This window comes from Bos mutus, chromosome X (assembly GCF_027580195.1).
Source record: "Bos mutus isolate GX-2022 chromosome X, NWIPB_WYAK_1.1, whole genome shotgun sequence".
Taxonomy (NCBI): domain Eukaryota; kingdom Metazoa; phylum Chordata; class Mammalia; order Artiodactyla; family Bovidae; genus Bos; species Bos mutus.
This window is the reverse complement of record NC_091646.1, coordinates 67065191-67085823: the sequence shown is the minus strand read 5'-3', so window position 1 is coordinate 67085823 and position 20633 is coordinate 67065191. Positions and strand designations below refer to the sequence as shown.

General features: G+C 37.3%; 1 protein-coding gene and 1 pseudogene across 1 annotated transcript in view; one reads left to right on the top strand and one right to left on the bottom strand.

Annotated features, from left to right (window-relative positions):
- The window catches only part of ABCB7 (ATP binding cassette subfamily B member 7), a 166117-nt gene that overhangs the window by 4082 nt on the left and 141402 nt on the right, over window positions 1–20633 (bottom strand). Inside the window, exons 14-15 of the mRNA XM_005890529.3 lie at window positions 19023–19126; window positions 9741–9848 (exon numbers count right to left, since the gene is read on the bottom strand). Coding sequence (XP_005890591.2) covers window positions 9741–9848; window positions 19023–19126 — 212 coding nt within the window. The remainder of the gene's footprint in view (window positions 1–9740; window positions 9849–19022; window positions 19127–20633) is intronic.
- On the top strand, window positions 543–8957 carry LOC106700602 (guanine nucleotide-binding protein G(s) subunit alpha pseudogene; annotated as a pseudogene).

Here is a 20633-nt window from a genome sequence, read left to right as displayed (position 1 = left end):
GATTTAAAAATAATATGCCAAAACCCTATGTGTACTTTGAAATAAACAAGATTTCTCCATGATGTTTATTTCTTCCAGTAGCTATTTTTCTTAACAATAGCTATTAAACTTAACACTGCATAGGTTTGGTATTGATGCCAAATTCTTATATCTACAATTAATTTGTCTCTTGAGAGATACTGTTAAACATACTGGAAGACAAAAGTAATTTTGTCACTTTCAGTGGTGTTCCTGGTGATATGACCTTTAAAAATATAACCTTAAGCTAAATAACTGAAATTTGTATGTGCCCACTTCTGAGCGGTTAATTTAAGCATCTCCTTGATTTCTGGCTGGAGAGTCTAAGAATTATTTTGCTCTATTTGAATTCCTCTGGATCCTGCATGTAGTCCTCAATCCCAAGGTGTGTGGACAACTTCATTGGCATAAAAGTCCCCATGGTTACATATTTTATACTTTTTTATTTACCACTGTAAAAAAAAACAAAATAAAATTCTCAATGCACAGATACAGAAAACAAATTTATGGTTACTAAAGGGGACATGGAGGTGAAAAGGACAGTAGGAGTATGGAGTTAATAGATACAAACTACTATATATAAAATACATAAGCAAAAAGGATTTACTTAATAGCACAGGGACTTCCCTGGTGGCTCAGACAGTAAAGAATCCGCCAGTAGTGCACAAGACCCAGGTTCAATCCCTGGGTTGAGAAGATCCCCTGGAGAATGGAATGGCTACCCACTCCAGTATTCTTGCCTGGAGAATTCCATGGACAGAGGAGCCTGGCAGGCTACATTCCATGGGGTCACAAACAGTCAGACATGACTGAGCGACTAACACTTTCTTTTCACTCACAGAGAATTGTATTCAATATCTTATAGTAACTTACAGTGGAATATAATCTGAAAAAAAAAACCCTGAATCACTAACACATGAATTATACATCAATTAAAAAAATCTTCTATGAAAGCTGCATCCAAAAGTATTAGAAAGAATGGGAACTATTTTTGCAGACAACTAATGAAATAAATTACAAAAATTTATCCTGTAGTAAAATTGTGTAGTTTAAATTATTTTTACTTGTATTAAAGCATAAATGTACATAGCTTAAAAATAATTACAAAGCTGATAAAAAGTACATTCTTTTGTCTCCTCCTTCTCTACCCTTGAATACCTCCTTCTTATCCCCCAATTTGTAGCTATTTATTCTGGCATTTACATACACAGATACATATTAATGAGATCCAGCACTTTCAACTATTCCACTTTCCCATGCCTCAAATTCACTCTTCTAATAATATTGGTTGTATAATAAATGTTATTTAATATACAATGTTTGCTTTATCATAACTATGTAAATATTACCTGTTGTCAGGTACTAGGACTTTATATATATTTTCTCCTAATTTCTTATTCTTCCTGGACTTAGTAATTGCCTTGTTTTTCCATTTGCTTAGTTTTCTATGTCACTGCTGCTGCTGCTGCTAAGTCGCTTCAGTCGTGTTCGACTCTGTGCGACCCCATAGACGGCAGCCCACCAGGCTCCCCCGTCCCTGGGATTCTCCAGGCAAGAACACTGGAGTGGGTTGCCATTTCCTTCTCCAATGCATGAAAGTGAAAAGTGAAAGTGAAGTCGCTCAGTCGTGTCAGACTCTTAGCGACCCCATGGACTGCAGCCTACCAGGCTCCTCCGTCCATGGGATTTTCCAGGCAAGAGTACTGGAGTGGGATGCCATTGCCTTCTCTGTTCTACGTCACTAATTCACTCTAAACTTTAAGTTTGTCTGAACAGTGTTTTTCTCATTATCGACTATGTTATGTAATCTATTATTTAGCACCCCCACTGGAAGATATTTCTCTCACAGCTTTTAAGCTGTTTTCCTTATCCTCAATTCTGAAATTTTATAATTTGTCTATTCTTTTTCCTCCTTCCGTTTATTGTGGTGGGTACTTGCTAGGCCCTTTTATTTATTTATTTTTTTCTAATTTTATTTTATTTTTAACCTTTACATAATTGTATTAGTCTTGCCAAATATCAAAATGAATCTGCCTCAGGTATACATGTGTTCCCCATCCCGAACCCTCCTCCCTCCTCCCTCCCCATACCATCCCTCTGGGCCGTCCCAGTGCACCAGCCCCAAGCATCCAGCATCGTGCATCGAACCTGGACTGGCAACTCATTTCCTACATAATATTTTACATGTTTCATTGCCATTCTCCCAAATCTTCCCACCCTCTCTCTCTCCCACAGAGTCCATAAGACTGTTCTATACATCAGTGTCTCTTTTGCTGTCTTGTACACCAGGTTATTGTTGCTAGGCCCTTTTAATCTGAAAACTTATGCTCTGAAGTTCTGGACATTTGGGGGATATTAGTCTTTGGTTATATCCTTCCTTTTTCTGACTCCCTTTTTCTAGAACCACCACTAGTCAAATGTTGGACCTCTTAGACTAATTTTCTTGTTTTCAAATCTTTCCTCTATTTTCTCTCTTTTTGTTTTACTCTTTAGAAATTTCCTTGACTTTATTTCAGCAATGACAGTTTTGATTTCCAAAATCTCTTGTTCTCCAATTGTTTCTTATTTATTTACCACCCCATTTCAAATTTGAAATGATGCAAGAATGGTAAAAATAAACACCTATATATGCTTCTCCTGGGTTAGCAACTGTTACTTTTTCCACATTTGCTTTCTCTCACTTGATCGTATCTCTAAATTTATACTACTTTTTGCTAAATTATTTAAGAATGAATTGTGGACATCATAACATTTCACCCCTAAGTATTTCATTAGCATGTATCTCCTGAAAGGGCTTCCCAGGTGGCACTAGTGGTAAAGAATCCGCCTGCCAATGCAGGAGATGAAAGGTTTGATCCTTGGGTTGGGAAGATCCCCTGAAGAAGGAAATGGCAACCTGCTCCAGTATTCCTGCCTGGAAAATTCCATGGACAGAGAAGCCTGGCAGGCTGCAGTCCATAGGGTCACAAAAAGTTGGACACGACTGAGCTTGTACACACACACACCTGAAAATAAGGACATTCTCCTATATGACTGGAATACAACTATATCACACCCAAGAAATTCATCTAATTTATAGTCCATATTCAGATTTTACCAATGATCCCAATAATATTCTATATATATATATATATATTTTTTTTTTTTTTTCCCCATCTAGGATTCAATCAGGATCAACAGGTTGAATTTGTAAGTTTTCTAGTCTGTGTGAGTGACAGTAACATTTCTAAAATATCCAGGCTTATTTTCTAAAGAATGCACTTCAAGTTGTATTTCTCTAGTTTTTCCTGATTCTTAGATCTAGGCTAAACATTTTTGCTGAAATACAATATAGGTGATGATATGTCCTCAGTGTATCATCTTAGGAGATGTATGATATCAGTTTCCTCCAAGATGAATGATATTAAGTGAAAGGAAGTGTCTACCAGATTTCTCTATTTTAAAGGTATTTTTTTCTTTGTAGTAGAAAAGTAATCTATGGGTTAAGTGACTATTCTATTCCCCAATAGTTTTTTACCATATGGTTTTAGCAAACGATGATATTTATCTAAATCTTTTACTACAATGGTGGCTGTAAAATGATTTTCTAAACGTATCATTCCTTACATGTGTGTTAATATTCTTTTTTTTTTTTAATGAGTTACAATTACCATACAGTATTGGGTGGGATGGAGGGCCTTGAAGGAGAGGATATATGTATCAGATCAGATCAGTCGCTCAGTCATGTCCGACTCTTTGCGACCCCATGAATCACAGCACGCCACGCCTCCCTGTCCATCACCAACTCCTGGAATTCACTCAGACTCACGTCCATCGAGTCAGTGATGCCATCCAGCCATCTCATTCTCTGTCATCCCCTTCTCCTCTTGCCCCCAATCCCTCCCAGCATCAGAATCTTTTCCAATGAGTCAACTCTTCACATGAGGTGGCCAAAGTACTGGAGTTTCAGCTTTAGCATCATCCCTTCCAAAGAAATCCCAGGGCTGATCTCCTTCAGAATGGACTGGGTAGATCTCCTTGCAGTCCAAGGGACTCTCAAGAGTCTTCTCCAACACCACAGTTCAAAAGCATCAATTCTTTGGCACTCAGCCTTCTTCACAGTCCAACTCTCACATCCATACATGACCAGTGAAAAAACCATAGCCTTGACTAGACGGACCTTTGTCGGCAAAGTAATGTCTCTGCTTTTCAATATGCTATCTAGGTTGGTCACAACTTTCCTTCCAAGGAGTAAGCGCCTTTTAATTTCATGGCTGCAGTCACCATCTGTAGTGATTTTGGAACCCAGAAAAATAAAGTCTGACACTGTTTCCACTGTTTCCCCATCTATTTCCCATGAAGTGATGGGACTGGATGCCATGATCTTCGTTTTCTGAATGTTGAGCTTTAAACCAACTTTTTCACTCTCCATTTCACCTTTATCAAGAGGCTTTTGAGTTCCTCTTCACTTTCTGCCATAAGGGTGGTGTCATCTGCATATCTGAGGTAATTGATATTTCTCCCGGCAATCTTGATTCCAGCTTGTGTTTCTTCCAGTCCAGCGTTTCTCATGATGTACTCTGCATATAAGTTAAATAAACAGGGTGACAATATACAGCCTTGACGTACTCCTTTTCCTATTTGGAACCAGTCTGTTGTTCCATGTCCAGTTCTAACTGTTGCTTCCTGACCTGCGTACAAATTTCTCAAGAGGCAGATCAGGTGTTCTGGTATTCCCATCTCTTTCAGAATTTTCCACAGTTTATTGTGATCCACACAGTCATAAAGCAGAAATAGATGCTTTTTTGGAACTCTCTTGCTTTTTCCATGATCCAGTGGATGTTGGCAATTTGATCTCTGGTTCCTCTGCCTTTTCTAAAAGCAGATTGAACATCAGGAAGTTCATGGTTCACATATTGCTGAAGCCTGGCTTGGAGAATTTTGAGCATTACTTTACTAGCGTGTAAGATGAGTGCAATTGTGTGGTAGTTTGAGCATTCTTTGGCATTGCCTTTTTTTGGGATTGGAATGAAAACTGACCTTTTCCAGTCCTGTGGCCACTGCTCAGTTTTCCAAATTTGCTGGCATATTGAGTGCAGCACTTTCACAGCATCATCTTTCAGGATTTGGAATAGCTCAACTGGAATTCCATCACCTCCACTAGCTTTGTTTGTAGTGATGCTTTCTAAGGCCCACGTGACTTCACATTCTAGAATGTCTGGCTCTAGGTCAGTGATCACACCATTGTGATTATCTGGGTCGTGAAGATCTTTTTTTGTACAGTTCTGTGTATTCTTGCCATCTCTTCTTAGTATCTTCTGTTTCTGTTAGGTCCATACCATTTCTGTCCTTTATCGAGCCCATCTTTGCATGAAATGTTCCTTTGGTATCTCTGATTTTCTTGAAGAGATCCCTAGTCTTTCCCATTCTGTTGTTTTCCTTTATTTCTTTGCATTGATCGCTGAAGAAGGCTTTCTTATCTCTTCTTGCTATTCTTTGGAACTCTGCATTCAGATGTTTATATCTTTCCTTTTCTCCTTTGCTTTTCACTTCTCTTCTTTTCACAGCTATTTGTAAGGTCTCCCCAGACAGCCATTTTGCTTTTTTGCATTTCTTTTCCATGGGGATGGTCTTGTTCCCTGTCTCCTGTACAATGTCACAAACCTCATTCCATAGTTCATCAGGCACTCTATCTATCAGATGTAGGATATATGTATACATACAGCTAATTCACTTTGTTGTACAACTTTGTAAAGCAACTACATCCCAATTAAAACAAAAGAAAGCATATAATATAAGTTTCAGATGTATAACACAGTGATTGTTTTTATATATTATGAAGTGATCACCTAAGTTCAGTTACCATCTGTCACCATACAAAGTTATTATTGACTATATTCCTTATGTGTAAATTACGTCCCTATGACTTAGTTTGTACCTCTTAATACCCTTCACCTATTACATCTATCTCCCCACTCTCTCCCCTCTGGCAATCACCAGTGTGTTCTCTGTATCTATGGGTCTGTTTCTGTTGTTTGTTCATTTGCTCAGTTTTTTTAGACTCCACATATGAGTAAAATCATAAGGTATATATTTTTCTCTGATGTATTTTCATTTGGCTTGGCATAATACACTTTAGGTCCATTAATGTTGTTGTAAGTGGCAAGATTTCATTTTTAAAGAAGAGCTTTCCCTAAGCATTACTATAGAATCATAGATTTTCTTTTTATTCAGTGTGTTGTAATTCACAAGTATCATTTTTTTTAATGTTCAAATTATCCCACATTTGGCCAGTGGGAATCCACTCAAAATGCTCCTTGATTCTTTTTGTTGAGGAACAGCATTTTGTGTAAGATCTAGGTGCTAGTTATACTCATTACTTCTGGGATTTCATTGCTTCTAGACCTTTTCTTTCCCTGAACAGAGTTAGGAACTTTTTTTTCATCATAAACTAATATTGATAATTCTGTCCCAATATAACATCAAAAGGTTCTTCCTCCCGTTCTCCTATTCCATATCTCTATCTTTCTTCTCCCAAATAAGACCTTTATTTCTCAACAACATCAATATATTAACTCATATGCTCAGTCTTACGATATACAGAAAACAGTTTCAAAATAGCTACTCCCATACTACCAACAACAAACGTACTCAAATCTGAGTTATCTTTATCCTTATATTCTACTAAGGCTAAAAAATAAGAGTAATGTGTGCAAAAGTTATTATTTGGGTTAGTTCTGCATTCTCTTTTTCTTCTGCATGGTTATGTTATCAATTCTTTATGCAGATAGTTTTACTTCTTTCCATTTGCTTTAAATTCATATATTTTTTTAAATTCAGTTTTTTTCACTCTCTTCTTTCACCCTCATCAAGAGGCTCTTTAGTGCCTCTTCACTTTCTGCCATTAGAGTGGTATCATATGCATATCTGAGGGTGTTGATATTTTTCCTGGCAGTCTTGATTCCAGCTTGTGATTTATCCAGCCTGTCATTTCTCATGATGTACTCTGCATATAAGTTAAATAAACAGGGGACAGTATACAGCCTGTCATACTCCTTTCCCAATTTTGAACCAGTCAGTTGTTCCATGTCTTGTATGCTTCTTGACCCACATACAGGTTTCTCAGGAGACAGGTAAGGTGGTCTGGTATTACTATCACTTTAAGACTTTTCCAGTTTGCTGTGATCCACATAGTCAAAGACTTTAGTGTAGTCAACGAAGCAGAGGTCGATGTTTTTCTATAACTCCCTTGCTTTCTGCATGATTCAGTGAATGTTGGCAATTTGATCTCTGGTTCCTCTGCCCTTTCTAAATGAAGCTTGTACATCTGGAAGTTCTCGGTTCACATACTGCTGAGACCTAGCTGGAAAGATGCTGAGTATAACCTTACTAGCACGTGAAGTGAGCTCAACTGTACAGTAGTTTAACAGTCTTTGGCACTGGAATGAAAACTTACATTTTCCAGTCCTATGGCTTATACTTGTTAAGGTACTTTTAATGTTTTATATTTATAAGAAAAGGCTCTATGTACATGATGGCATACAATTGAAAAGTTTAGTAAAAAGCACAAGAGCAGATTTTACTTCAGATACTTAAACATCAATGAGATAATAAAGTATATTTATAAATCTTCCCACTTGAGACATTCTGGACAATCATACTGAAAAAAATCAGTTTACTCTTTAGTGAATATTAGCATTTTTGAGTAAGTGGTAACATAAAAAAGAAACAATATACATAACATGGAAGTAAACATCCTATAAGAAATTTTAGTGATGCAAAAAATTCTCTCAGTACAGAATGTAGAGGAGAATGCTTTTGCTCTCAACTCCCAGTACTTATGCTTTCAAAATGATAAAGAATTGAAGGTTTACTTGTTAGACAGTAAAAATAAACATAGAGAACATCATTAGAAATAATCAAGTACAAAGGTGGGTGGAGATAAAATAGCCCTACAGAGAGGAAAAAAGTAAAACTATTACAATTTTCAAATCTACTAATTGCAATAGTGGCACTCTGATCTGTTCAGAATATTTAGAGAGTACACTCTTATAGTAATTCCCTCAGAGAAATAAAGTAGGCTGTCATTTGTCTTAGTTTCTTCATGAGGAAAAATACAAAATAAAAATGGCCATGTTTGAAAATGACCACTTTATTTTATGGTAATTTTCTTTTAAACATCAAGGGTGTGTGCAGGTATTAGGAAAATGAAAATATGAAATACACTGAAGACATTAAGCAAATATTCTGTACAGAGCAAAAATGAATGCAGAAAAATTGTTTTAAATACAAAACCTTTAAAACTGTTTCTAACATATTAGGATTTAAAGCTTTCCTCATCTAACTTTGCTTTTAAAATGTTAATAAAGTGTGAATTAAGCTCCTCATCCCTCTTCCTCCTCCTCCTTCCACCCCCTTTGCAGCCTCCACCTCCCCTTCCCTGCACCCGCTGAAGAGCTCTGGCAATAAGAGTGGTGGCGGTGGTGGCAGCAGCCCCTGCAGCTCCAGCTCAAGTCCATCTGACTCCGCGGCAGCCATTAGACCCCTGCACTCCAGCTCAATGGGCTGGGAGCCACTAGCTCCGCTCGGCCACAGAAACACCGCCCTCCCTTGGTGCTCCTCCCAGAGGAGCCAAGTTTGCGCTCGGCCTGCCTGCCCGGCTGGTGCTGCCCCAGCCCTCTTGGCCCCGCTGCCACGGGCTGTCTTGAAAACAGAAAGACTGAGGACCAGCACAACAAGGAGAAGGAGCAGCGTGAGGCCAACAAGATTAAGAAGCAGCTGCAGAAGGACAAGCAGGTCTACCGGACCATGCACCACCATCTGCTGCTGGTGGTGAATCTGGAAAAAGCACCATTGTGAAGCAAATGAGGATCCTGCATGTTAATGGGTTTAATGGAGAGGGCGGCTAAGAGGACCTGCAGGCTGCAAGGAGCAACAGGGATGGACTATATAACCTCTAGATGATGACTTCAATTTCTCATCTTCCTGGCTATGTCCTATCACACTTCACATGCTGGAACTGCCGGTCTTAGGAAGCCTGGAGAATCCCAGGGATGGGGGAGCCTGGTGGGCTGCCGTCTATGGGGTCACACAGAGTCGGACGTGACTGAAGTGACTTAGCAGCAGCAGCAGGAACTTCTAATAATACTATTCTGTTGTTGGGGGATGGGCCCCAACACCTAACCTCTAAAGATAACTGAAAAAAAATTTTTTTTAAGCAAACAAAAAACAACAAAAGTAATCCCTAATTGAAAAATATGTAGTGTATCAACTAACCAAAGCATCTAAATAAACAGTGACTGACAGCTTACTGTAACAAAAGTTGGCATTTGAGAGCTATGACCCCTCTCTATTGAACCATCTCCCTGTTAAACCACCTCCTGTGTACTTCCTAGATGCTATGCTAGATCCCTGACTGAACCCTACTAATACCTACTAACAGCCTGCTCTTCTATTGGTGACTGTTCTACAAGTAAAACTTAAGTATTAACAAATGTGATAAATAAAAATTTTCTGCATGTCTCAGCAAAAAAAAAAAAGAGTGAATTAATACATTTTATTCATTTTTGTAAGTGGCATAGGTTGTTCCTATCAATAGAGGTAAAAATGGAATCCTATCAGGATTCAATCTTATTCAAAGAACACAAAGTCTAAAAATTTCTTTAGAAACAATGTAAGTTGCTTGTGTTTGCAACAATTTCTAATGTACTTCAAACACTGAACTTTAAAGTTAAATATCTTACCTGGTTCAAGACAATAATTTCATCTGCATCAACCACTGTTGACAATCTGTGTGCAATGAAAATAGAAGTTCTATGTTTCACTGCATCCCTCATGGCACCAAGAATAGTCTGCAAGTTTGACAACAAGAATACTAAGCGGGGGAGATTTATCTATTAGGTAAATGTAAATTAAAAGAACCATATATTTTTTAAAAGAACATATAAAATGCCAGTTAATTTTGTTATATAAACTTTATACCACTACCAAATATTCTACCCAATCTAATAGTTACGAAGAAGAAACTAAATCAATCAGAGAGGGAAGGCAAATATGACCACATTATCATGGAAAAAGTTAAAGATAAGCAACCACTTCTTTAAATTAGTTTGGGATAAGGTGGAGATTTCCCATACTTAAAAACAAACAAATAAAATGAATCCACTGATGGCAGGAGCATAGTCAGATATGATGTTTATCTGACCAGTGAGAGCAAAAACAAAATAAGGAGGCAACTAAGTGATAGGATGCAGAGAAATTTTAAAAAATCAAGAAAAGATAGAAGACTCAAAGAACACAGGAGCATTTGCTTTTCCTTAGTTCTAACTCAGAGGACAGAAAGATTGACAAGGACAACTGTTCATGTTTAACTTGAAGAAACTTCTTTTTCAGAAGTATTCTGACTTCTTAAGGTATTTTGGAAAATACACTTTTTTTTTTTTTTTTTTTTTGCTTACTGTCTGTAAAATGTAAGAGAGAGCTTCCCTGGTGGCTCAGTGGTAAAGAATCCACCTGCAAGGCAGGAGACACAGGTTTGACACCTGGGTTGGCACAATTCCCTGGAGAAGTAAATGGTAACCCACTCCAGAATTCTTGCCTGGGAAACCCCTTGGACAGAAGAGCCTGGTGGGCTACAGTCCATGGTGTCACAAAAGAGACACGACTTAACCAATAAACAAAAATAACAAAAAAGTAAGGCAGCTGTATATATATTCAGCTATACTTGGATACCTGGGTCTAAGTACAACTTGCTAGATGGAAATAGCAACATGGGGGATGGGGATAGGACCAATGTCTTCCTATAGGTATCTCTAATCACTATATTTATTAAAGGAATAAAATTACCTGAGTAGATGGTTACCCAGGAAAAGAAGACCTTAAACTTTACTATGGCAGACTGAAAATCAAGTGCAGACTGAAAATCTTCTAAGAAAAACTATGATGCTTGAGGCAACTCCTCTATCTTTACACTCAAGAACTTAAACTGCTATCCTAATGATGCTCTGGACCTTTTTAAAAGATCGATTCAAATTTACTAAATCTTCTGATAACTCATTCCCTCTTCTCTGCTGGCAATTAATGGATTATGCTCCTTGAGATAATAAAGGTATGTGACTCAAATAATGACTGTTGTGGGGACTCCAAATTTGCGATAGATGTGGATGACACATTTTTAGATTTAAAGTTCTTGTAAGCAGATTCTAGTCTGCTCATGAATGGGGTCTAATGCAGCTTAAGGTTCTCTTTAAATATAACAAATTGTCAAATTAGCTCAAGATGGCAGAGTAGAAAGACATGAGCTCACTCTTACATAAACACCAAAATCACAACCAACTGATGAACAACCAAAGGCAAAAAAAAAAAAAAATCTTGAACCTAGCAAAAAAGATACCCTACATCCAAAGGCAAAGAAGACACAACAAGATGGTAGGAGGGGCACAACATGATAAAAATTATACCACAGAAGTTCTTCCACAGGAGTGAAAGTCCTAAGTTTCACGCCAGGCTTCCCAGCCTAGTTCCAAAGAGATAGGGAAAGCAGAAATGCCACTCTTGGAGGACAGACACAAGGTTGTGCGTACACCAGGACCCAGGATAAAAAAGAAGTGACTTCATAAGATACTATGCAAGACCTACCTGCTAATACTAGAGGGTCTCCTGCAGAGGCAGGTGGCAGCTGTGGTTCACTATGGGGATAAAGACACTGGCAGTGGCAGATCTGTGGAGTACTCATTGACGTGAGCCTACCAGGAGGCCACCATTAACCCCACCCCACCATATACAAGTGGCTTCAAGTCTCCATGAGCATGGCCCTGCCCACCAGAGGGACAAGACCCAGATCCACTCACCACAGGGCAGGAACTAGCCCCTCCCATCAGGAAGCCTACACAAGCTCCTTAGACAGCCGTATCCACCAAAGAGCAGAAGCAAGATGAACTACAATCCTGCAGCTTGCAGAACAGAAACCACAATCACAGAAAGTTAGATAAAGTGAGATGGCAGAGGAATACGTCCTAGAGAACAAGATAAAACCCCAGAAGAAAAACTAAGTGGAGATAGACACCTACTGGAAAAATAACTCAGAAAACAATAGTGAAGATGATCCAAGATCTTGAGAGAAAAAAAAAAAAAAGACCAAAGATTGAGAAAATGCAAGAAAGGTTTAACAAAGACCCAAAGGAACTAAAGAACAGAGATGAATAATACAGTAACTGAAATGAAAAATACATTGGAAAGAATCAACAGCAGAATAACTGAGGCAGAAGAAGAGATAAGTGACCAGAAAGACAGAATGGTAGAAATCACTGATGTGGAAAAGAGTAAAGAAAAAAAAATTGAAAAGAAATGAAGTTAGTCTAAGAGACTTCTGGGCCAATATTAAACATAACAATATTCACATTATAGGAGTCCCAGAAGGACAAGAGAGAAAAAGGACGTGAGAAAATATTTTCAAGAGACAATAGCTGAAAACTTCCCTGACATGGGAAAGGAAACAGTCATCCAAGTCCAGGAAGCACAGGGAGTCCCAGGCAGGATAAACCAAGGAGGGATATACCGAGACACATAGTATTCAACTTGACAAAAATTAAAGACAAAAAAATACTAAAAGCAACAAATAACATACAAGGGAACTCTTTAAGGTTATAAGTTATTTCTCAATAGAAACTCTGCAGTTCAGAAGGGATTGGCACAATATATTTAAAGCGATGAAAGGGAATAACCTACAACCAAGAATATTCTACCCAGCAAGGTTCTCATTCACATTTGATGGAGAAATCAAAAGCTTTGCAGAAAAGTTAAAGCTAAGAGAATTCAATATCACTAGACTGGCTTTGCAACAATTACTTAAGTTACTTCTCTAAGCAGAAAAGAAAAGGCCACAAATAGAAACAGGAAAATTATGAATGGAAAAACTCACTCCTAAAGGCAAATATACATTAAAGGAAGGAAACAATCTACACAAAAATATGATATCAAAGCCAGCAACTGTGAGAAGAGGAGAGCACAATGCAGGGTATTGGGAACAAATTTGAAATTAAAAGACCCACAACTTAAAACAATATTGCTAATATAAAGACTGCTTTATCAAAACCAGGCTTCCCTGGTGGCGCAACAGTAAACAATCCATCTACAATGCAGGAGACACAAGAGACTTGGGCTCAGTCCCTGGGTTGGAAAGATCCCCTTGAGAAGGAAATGGCAACCCACTCCAGTATTTCTGCCTGGAGAATCCCATGGACAGAGGAGTCTAGTGGGCTATGGTCCATGGGATCACAAAAAAGTTGGATACAACTGAAGCAACTGAGCATGACACATACCAAAACCTCATGGTAACTACATACCACAAATCTAAAATATTAACAGATACACATACAAAAAGGAATCCAAACACAACACTAAAGTTAGTCATCAATTCACAAAAGAACAAAAGAGGAAGAAAAGAAAAAAGACCTACAAAAAAAAAAATCCGAAACAATCAAAACAGTGAACAAATGGCAATAAGGATATATATATTGATAATTACCTCAAATATGAATGGATTAAATGCTCCAACCAAAAGACACAGACTGGCTGAATAGATACAAAAAAAGACCACTCCATACGCTGTTTGTGAGAGACCAATTTCAGACCTAGGAACACATACAGACTGAAAGTGAGGGGATGGAAAAAGGTATTCCATGCAAATAAAAATCAAAAGAAAGCTGGAGTAGCCATACTCCTATCAGAAGCAGCAGACTGTAAAATAAAGACTGTTACAAGAGACAAAGAAGGATACTACATAGTGATCAAGGAATCAATCCAAGAAGAATATATAATAATTATAAATATATATGCATCCAATATACGAGCACCACAATATATAAGGCAAATACTAAGAGCCATAAAAAGGACAAATCAACATTAACACAATAATAGTGGGGGAACTTTAACATCCCACTCTCATCAGTGGACAGAACATCCAGACAGAAAATTAATAAGAAAATACAAGCTTCAAGACAGACTTAACTGAGATTTACATGACATTCCATCTGAAAGCAGCAGAAAATACTTTCCTCTTAAGTGCACAAGGAACATTCATCAGGACAGATCACATTTTGGGTCACAAATCAAGCCGCAGTAAATTTGAGAAAACTGAAATCATATCAAGCATCTTTTCTGACCACACTATGAGATTAGAAATCAATTACAAAAAGAAAAAAAAAACTGTAAAAAACAAAAACACCCAGAGGCTAAAATACATGTTACTAAATAACCAAGAGGTCACTGAAGAAATAAAATAGGAAACCAAACAATATCTAGAAACAAATGACAACGAAGACATGATGACCCAAAACCTTTGGGATACAGCAAAAGCATTTCAGAGAGAGAAGTTTACACAACAATTCAGTCCTACCTCAAGACACAAGAAAAATAGCAAATAAACAACCTAACCTTACACCTAAAGAAGCTAGAGAAAGAATAACAAAAAACCCTTAAGTAGTAGAAGGAAAGAAATCATAAACATCAGAGCAGAAATAAATGAAATAGAAATGAAGAAAACAGTAACAAAGATCAATAAAACTAAAAGTTAGTTCTTTGAGTGATCAACAAAATTGATAAACCTTTAGCCAGACTCAAGGAAAAAAAAAGGGAGAAGATTTGAATCAATAACATTAGAAATGAAAAAGAAGTTACAACACTACAGAAACACAAAGGATCATAAGAAACTAATGTTGCTGCTACTGCTGCTAAGTCACTTCAGTCGTGGGCCGACTCTGTGCGACCCCATAGACGGCAGCCCACCAGGCTCCCCCGTCCCTGAGATTCTCCAGGCAAGAACACTGGAGTGGGCTGTCATTTCCTTCTCCAATGCATGAAAGTGAAAAGTGAAAGTGAAGTCACTCAGTCGTGTCCGACTCCTTGTGACCCCATGAACTGCAGCCCACCAGGCTCCTCCATCCATGGGATTTTCCAGGCAAGAGTACTGGAGTGGTTGCCATTTCCTTCTCCAAAGAAACTACTACAAGCAACTATATGCCAATAAAATGGACAACATGGAAGAAATGGACAAATTCTTAGAAAAGTATAACCTTCCAAGACTGAACCAGGAAAAAATAGAAAATATGAACAGACCAATCACAAGCACTGGAATTTAAACTGTGATTAAACATATTCTAACAAACAAACAAAAGCCCAGGGCCAGATGGCTTCACAGGCAAATTCTATTAAATATTTAGAGAAAAGCTAACATCTATCCTTCTCAAAATCTTTCAAAAAATTGCAGAGGGAGGAACATCCCAAAGCTCATTCTACAAGGCACCATCATCCTGATACCAAAACCAGACCATACAACATGATCAAGTTGAATTTATCTCAGTGATTTAAGGATTCTTCAATATATGCAAATCAATCACTGTGATACACCATATTAACAAACTGAAGAATAAAAACCATATGGTCATCTCAATAGATGCAGATAAAGATTTCCACAAAATTCAATACCCATTTATGATTTAAAAAAAACTCTCCAGAAAATGAGCATAGAGGGAACATATCCTCAACACAATAAAGGCCATATATGACAGACCCAGAGCAAACATCATTCTCGATGGTGAAAAACTGAAAGCATTTCTGTTAAGATCAGGAACAAGACAAAGGTGTCCACATTCACCATTATTATTCAATAATTACTGAATTATTCCATTATTTGGAAGTTCAAGCCATGGCAATCAGAGAAGAAAAATAAATAAAAGGAATCCAAATGGAAAAAGAAGTAAAACTGTCACTGTTTGCAGATAACATGATTTTATACATTGAAAATCCTAAAGATGCAATCAGGAAACTACTAGAGCTAATCAAAGAATTTAGTCAAGTTGCAGGATACAGAAATCTCTTGCATTCCTATATACTAACAACAAAAGATCAGAAAAAGAAATTAAGGTGACAATCCCATTTACCATTGTAAAAAAAGAATACCTAGGAATAAACATACCTAAGAAGGCAAAGGCAATGGCACCCCACTCTAGTATTCTTGCCTGGAAAATCCCATGGACTGAGGAGCCTGGTAGGCTGCAGTCCCTGGAGTCGCAAAGAGTTGGATATGACTGAGTGACTTCACTTTCACGCACTGGAGAAGGAAATGGCAACCCACTCCAGTGTTCTTGCCTGGAGAATCCCAGGGACGGGAGAGCCTGTTGGGCTGTCGTCTATGGGGTTGCACAGAGCGGGACACGACTGAAGCGACTTAGCAGCAGCAGCAGTAGAAAGAAGGCAAAAGACCTATACGCAGAAAACTATAATGATGAAGGAAATCAAAGATGACAAAAACAGATGGAGAGAGATCAAGTTCTTGGACTGAAAGAATATTTTCAAAATGTTTATACTACCCAAGGCAATGTAGAGATTCAGTGCAAGCCCTATCAGATTATCAATGGCATTTTTCATAGAATTAGACAAAAAATCTTAAAATTTGTATGGAGCCACAAAAATCCCTGAATAGACTAAGCTAACTTGAGAAAGAAAAATGGAGCTGGAAGAACTGGGCTCCCTGGCTTCAGACTATACTACAAAGCTACAGTAATCAAAACAGTTATGGTACTGGCACAAAAACAGAAATACAGACCAATGGAACAGGACAGAGAACCCAGAGATAAACCCACGCATCTATGGATACCTTATTTTTGACAAAGGAGGCAGGAATATACAATGGGGCAAAGATAGCCTCTTCAATAAATGGTGCTGGGAAAATTGGACAGCTATATGTAAAAAAATGAAATCAGAACATTCTTTAATACCATACATAAAAATAAACTCAAAATGGATTAAAGACCCAAATTTAAGATCAGATACTATAAAACTCTTAGAGGAAAACATAAACAGAACACGCTGACACAAACTGCAGCAATCTCTCTTTTGATCCATCTCACAGAGTAATAGAAATACAAAAAATAAATAAATGAGACCTAACTAAACACAAAAGCTTCGCACAACAAAGGAAACCATAAACAAAATGAAAAGACAACCCACAGAAGAGAGAAAATATTTGCAAATTATGTTACTGACAAGGGATTAGTCTCCAAAATTTACACACAGCTCATGCAGCTCAATATAAAAAAACACACAACTGAATCAAAAAATGGACAGAAGACATAAAGAGACATTTCTACAAAGGAGACTGATGGCCAAAAGGCACATGAAAAGATTCTTGACATCATCAATTATGCAAATCAAAACTACAATGAGGTATCACCTCACAATAGTTAGAATGGCCATCATCAAAAAGTCTAGAAACAATAAATGCTGGAGAGGGTGTGGTGAAAGGAGAATCTTCGTACACTGCTGGTAGGAATGTAAAATGGTACAGCCACTATGGTCAACAGTATAGAGGTTCCCTCAAAACCTAAAAACAGAGCTACAATATGATCCAGCCATCTCACTCCATCCTATAATCTGGAAAATAAAATGGTTCAAAAGGATATATGCACCCCAGTATTCATTACGGCACTGCTTACACAACAGTCATGGCCTGAAGCAGCCTAAATGTCTATTGACAGATGAATGGATAAAGAAGATATGGTATATATACACAATGGAATATCATTCAGCCACTAAAAAGAATGAAATAATGCCATTTTCAGCAACATGGATGAACCTGAAGATTATTATACTAAGTGAAGTAAGTGAGAGAAAGATAAATATCATATGATATTTATATGCAGAATGGGGGGAGGGTTAGATTGGGAGTTTGGGATTGACATGTATACAATGCTATATTTAAAATAAAATGTCAGACGTCCCTGGTGGTACAGTGGATAGGAATTCGCCTACCAATGCAGGAGACATTGGTTTGATCCCTGGTCCGGGAAGATTTCACATGCCATGGAGCAACTAAGCCTGTGCACTACAACTACTGAGCCTGCATGCCACAAATACTGAGCTCGAGGGCCTGTGAGCTGCAGTTACTGAGCCCAGGTGCCTAGAACCTATGCTCCACAATAAGAGAAGCCCGAGCACCACACTGAAGAGCAGCCCCTGCTTGCCACAACTAGTGAAAGCCTGCACATCACAACAAAGACCCAGTGCAGCCAAAAATAAATAATTTTTAGAAAAGTCATTCTATTAAAAATATATAAATAAAATTTCAAATTTTTAAAATAAATAAATAGAACAAATCCTCATGCTAAACAACTTAGAAACTAAGCTGTTTTAAACATATGGCAGAACAATTAGCATTCCCTGAACCTTAACTCCATATGCAAATATCAATATATGTCATACATGTTGTGAAGCTGAATTCAGCCCTATCCTTCAACAACATGGTTTTACTATATATTCAAGTAAAATGTAGGTGAATGGAGGCAACTGACAAATTACATCACTCTTATCTTCAGTACTTGGAGAAGGAAATGGCAACCAACTCCAATATTCTTCCCTGGGAAATCCCATGGACACAATCTTCAGTTCTAGATTAAGGGGATTCATTTATGATATTATGATTGCTGTCAAGTCTTTAGTCTAATACAAAGATGTTATGAAGTCTACTGTGGTTTCTGGGTAGTACCATGACATCAATTTTATAACATCTTAGAGCTTCACAATACTTGTTGTAAAATGAACATAAATTGATACCAGCACTGTAGGCTGTGTGTGCCAAGTTTGCACCTTAGTGAGTTGCTCCATGATAAGTGAAAGTTTTTCTGGTATGTACTGTATCAGAACCATTTACATGACTTGTTTCAATGTGTATTATGTGGCAGATTAGGTGATTCCCAGAGCTTTGCAAGATGCAAACATTATACAATAAGAACAAAAGGTGCCACATAGTTTCAAAAGGAGATATATTTGCAAACAGACTTAAAATATGTGATAATGTAATGCAAACTGGCATTCTTACTACCAATACTTCCTTTATCGGAGAAAAGGGCTAAGCACCTCCTTTTGAAGCTCATTCCAAATACGAAAGAATGTAGCTACTTACTGAAATTTCCATGGAAAAAAGTTAAGCAATGAGAATTGAAGAGTTTTATGTTTTCACCATCATTTACCTCTTCAGTAATTGAATCTAATGATGAAGTAGCTTCATCATAGAGAATGACTGGGGGGTTCTTCAAAATGGCTCTTGCAATTGCTACTCTTTGCTTTTCTCCTCCTGGTAAAGAAAATTTTAAGATAGTACAATATAAAGACATATTTTATATTTCTAGTATTTCCATTAATCATAACCAACAAGTAATACCTTCAATATTTAGTTTTACTCTTGATTATTGTTCATTTTACCCAGTTTTAAGAGTCTACGTTCATATATAATATCCCTTGACAAACTATATTCCCTGGAACATTAATGTAATTCTGGATTCTGACTTCATGGCAGGTGAAAAGAACAAAGAGGGGAGGTGATAATTTTGATTCTAGAATTACTTCTCTCACCAAAAATATGCTCATGACATACATTATTTTATATGTACTTTATATTACTTCCCAATGAACAATGACTTCAGGTAGAAAAATTCCAATATGACAGAATACACCAAGCCAAAAACAAATTCAATATATGAAGTCTGAAAACTTAAAGACATGAAACTATGAATATCTAAATTTATTTCTTAATATAACAAAGTACCATTTAGCCAGTATTCTGATTTTTTTTTTTTTTACAGAAAGCTATTATTTTCACAGCACTCTTCTATGTTAAGCTTGTATCCTAGGACCTCTTATTTCACCTTAGTTCTTTGCTATAGGGCTTTAGCACAGCAGAATTTTAAAACAGAAAGACTACAGAGGCCCAGAAAAGTTAAGTGATTTGCTCGAGGTCACAGAGCAAGTTCTGGCAGAATCTAACAAGACTCGACTAATTCCCAGTCCAATGCTTTTTCTTTCACAATGTACAAACCCACAATTATTCCTAAATATACTCTAAAGAAAAGAAAGCAACCTTTCTTTCTTCATTGGGACTCTCATAGGTCTAAGGCCATCAATCTTACATAAAACTTTGGTTGGAAGTATAAGATTCCCTGGTGGCTCAGACAGTAAAGAATTTGTCTGCAATGCAGGAGACCAGGGTTCAGTTTCAATCCCTGAGTTGGGAAGATCCCCTGGAGAAGTGAATGGCTACCCACTCCAGTATTCTTGCAAGCTGCTAGCACACAGTATGTACCTAGTCAATGTTGTGATGCTGGTTTATAATGAGAAATAAGACTCATTAAAATTCATGTGGATATTCTTCATTCTCTTTTTCTTACCTTCATTCCTAATCTATAAAGCTCCCCCCCAAACTAAACTAGAATGAAGAGTAAATGCAAAGAGTGTAGCATGTTTATATAAGTTACATTAATACTTTCAGGCACTAGTTACACCATACTTTCAGAATTCAAATAATTCAGGGCAAAGAAACATTTTTCTGAATCCTCAAGAAAATTCAATCATTTTAGGATAATCCATTATAAAACTTAATAATCATCTCATAATTAAACACTTAAAATGCAGAAGCCCTAAAATTTACTTGGTCACTGAACCAACAAAGACAGGAAAATGAAGCTGGCTATAAAGAAGTATACCAAGTATAAGGAAGTCTGAAGTTATCGAAAACATTCCATAATAATCAAGAAATTATGAGGAGATACACTGCTGTGCTTAGTTGCTCAGTCATGTCTGACTCT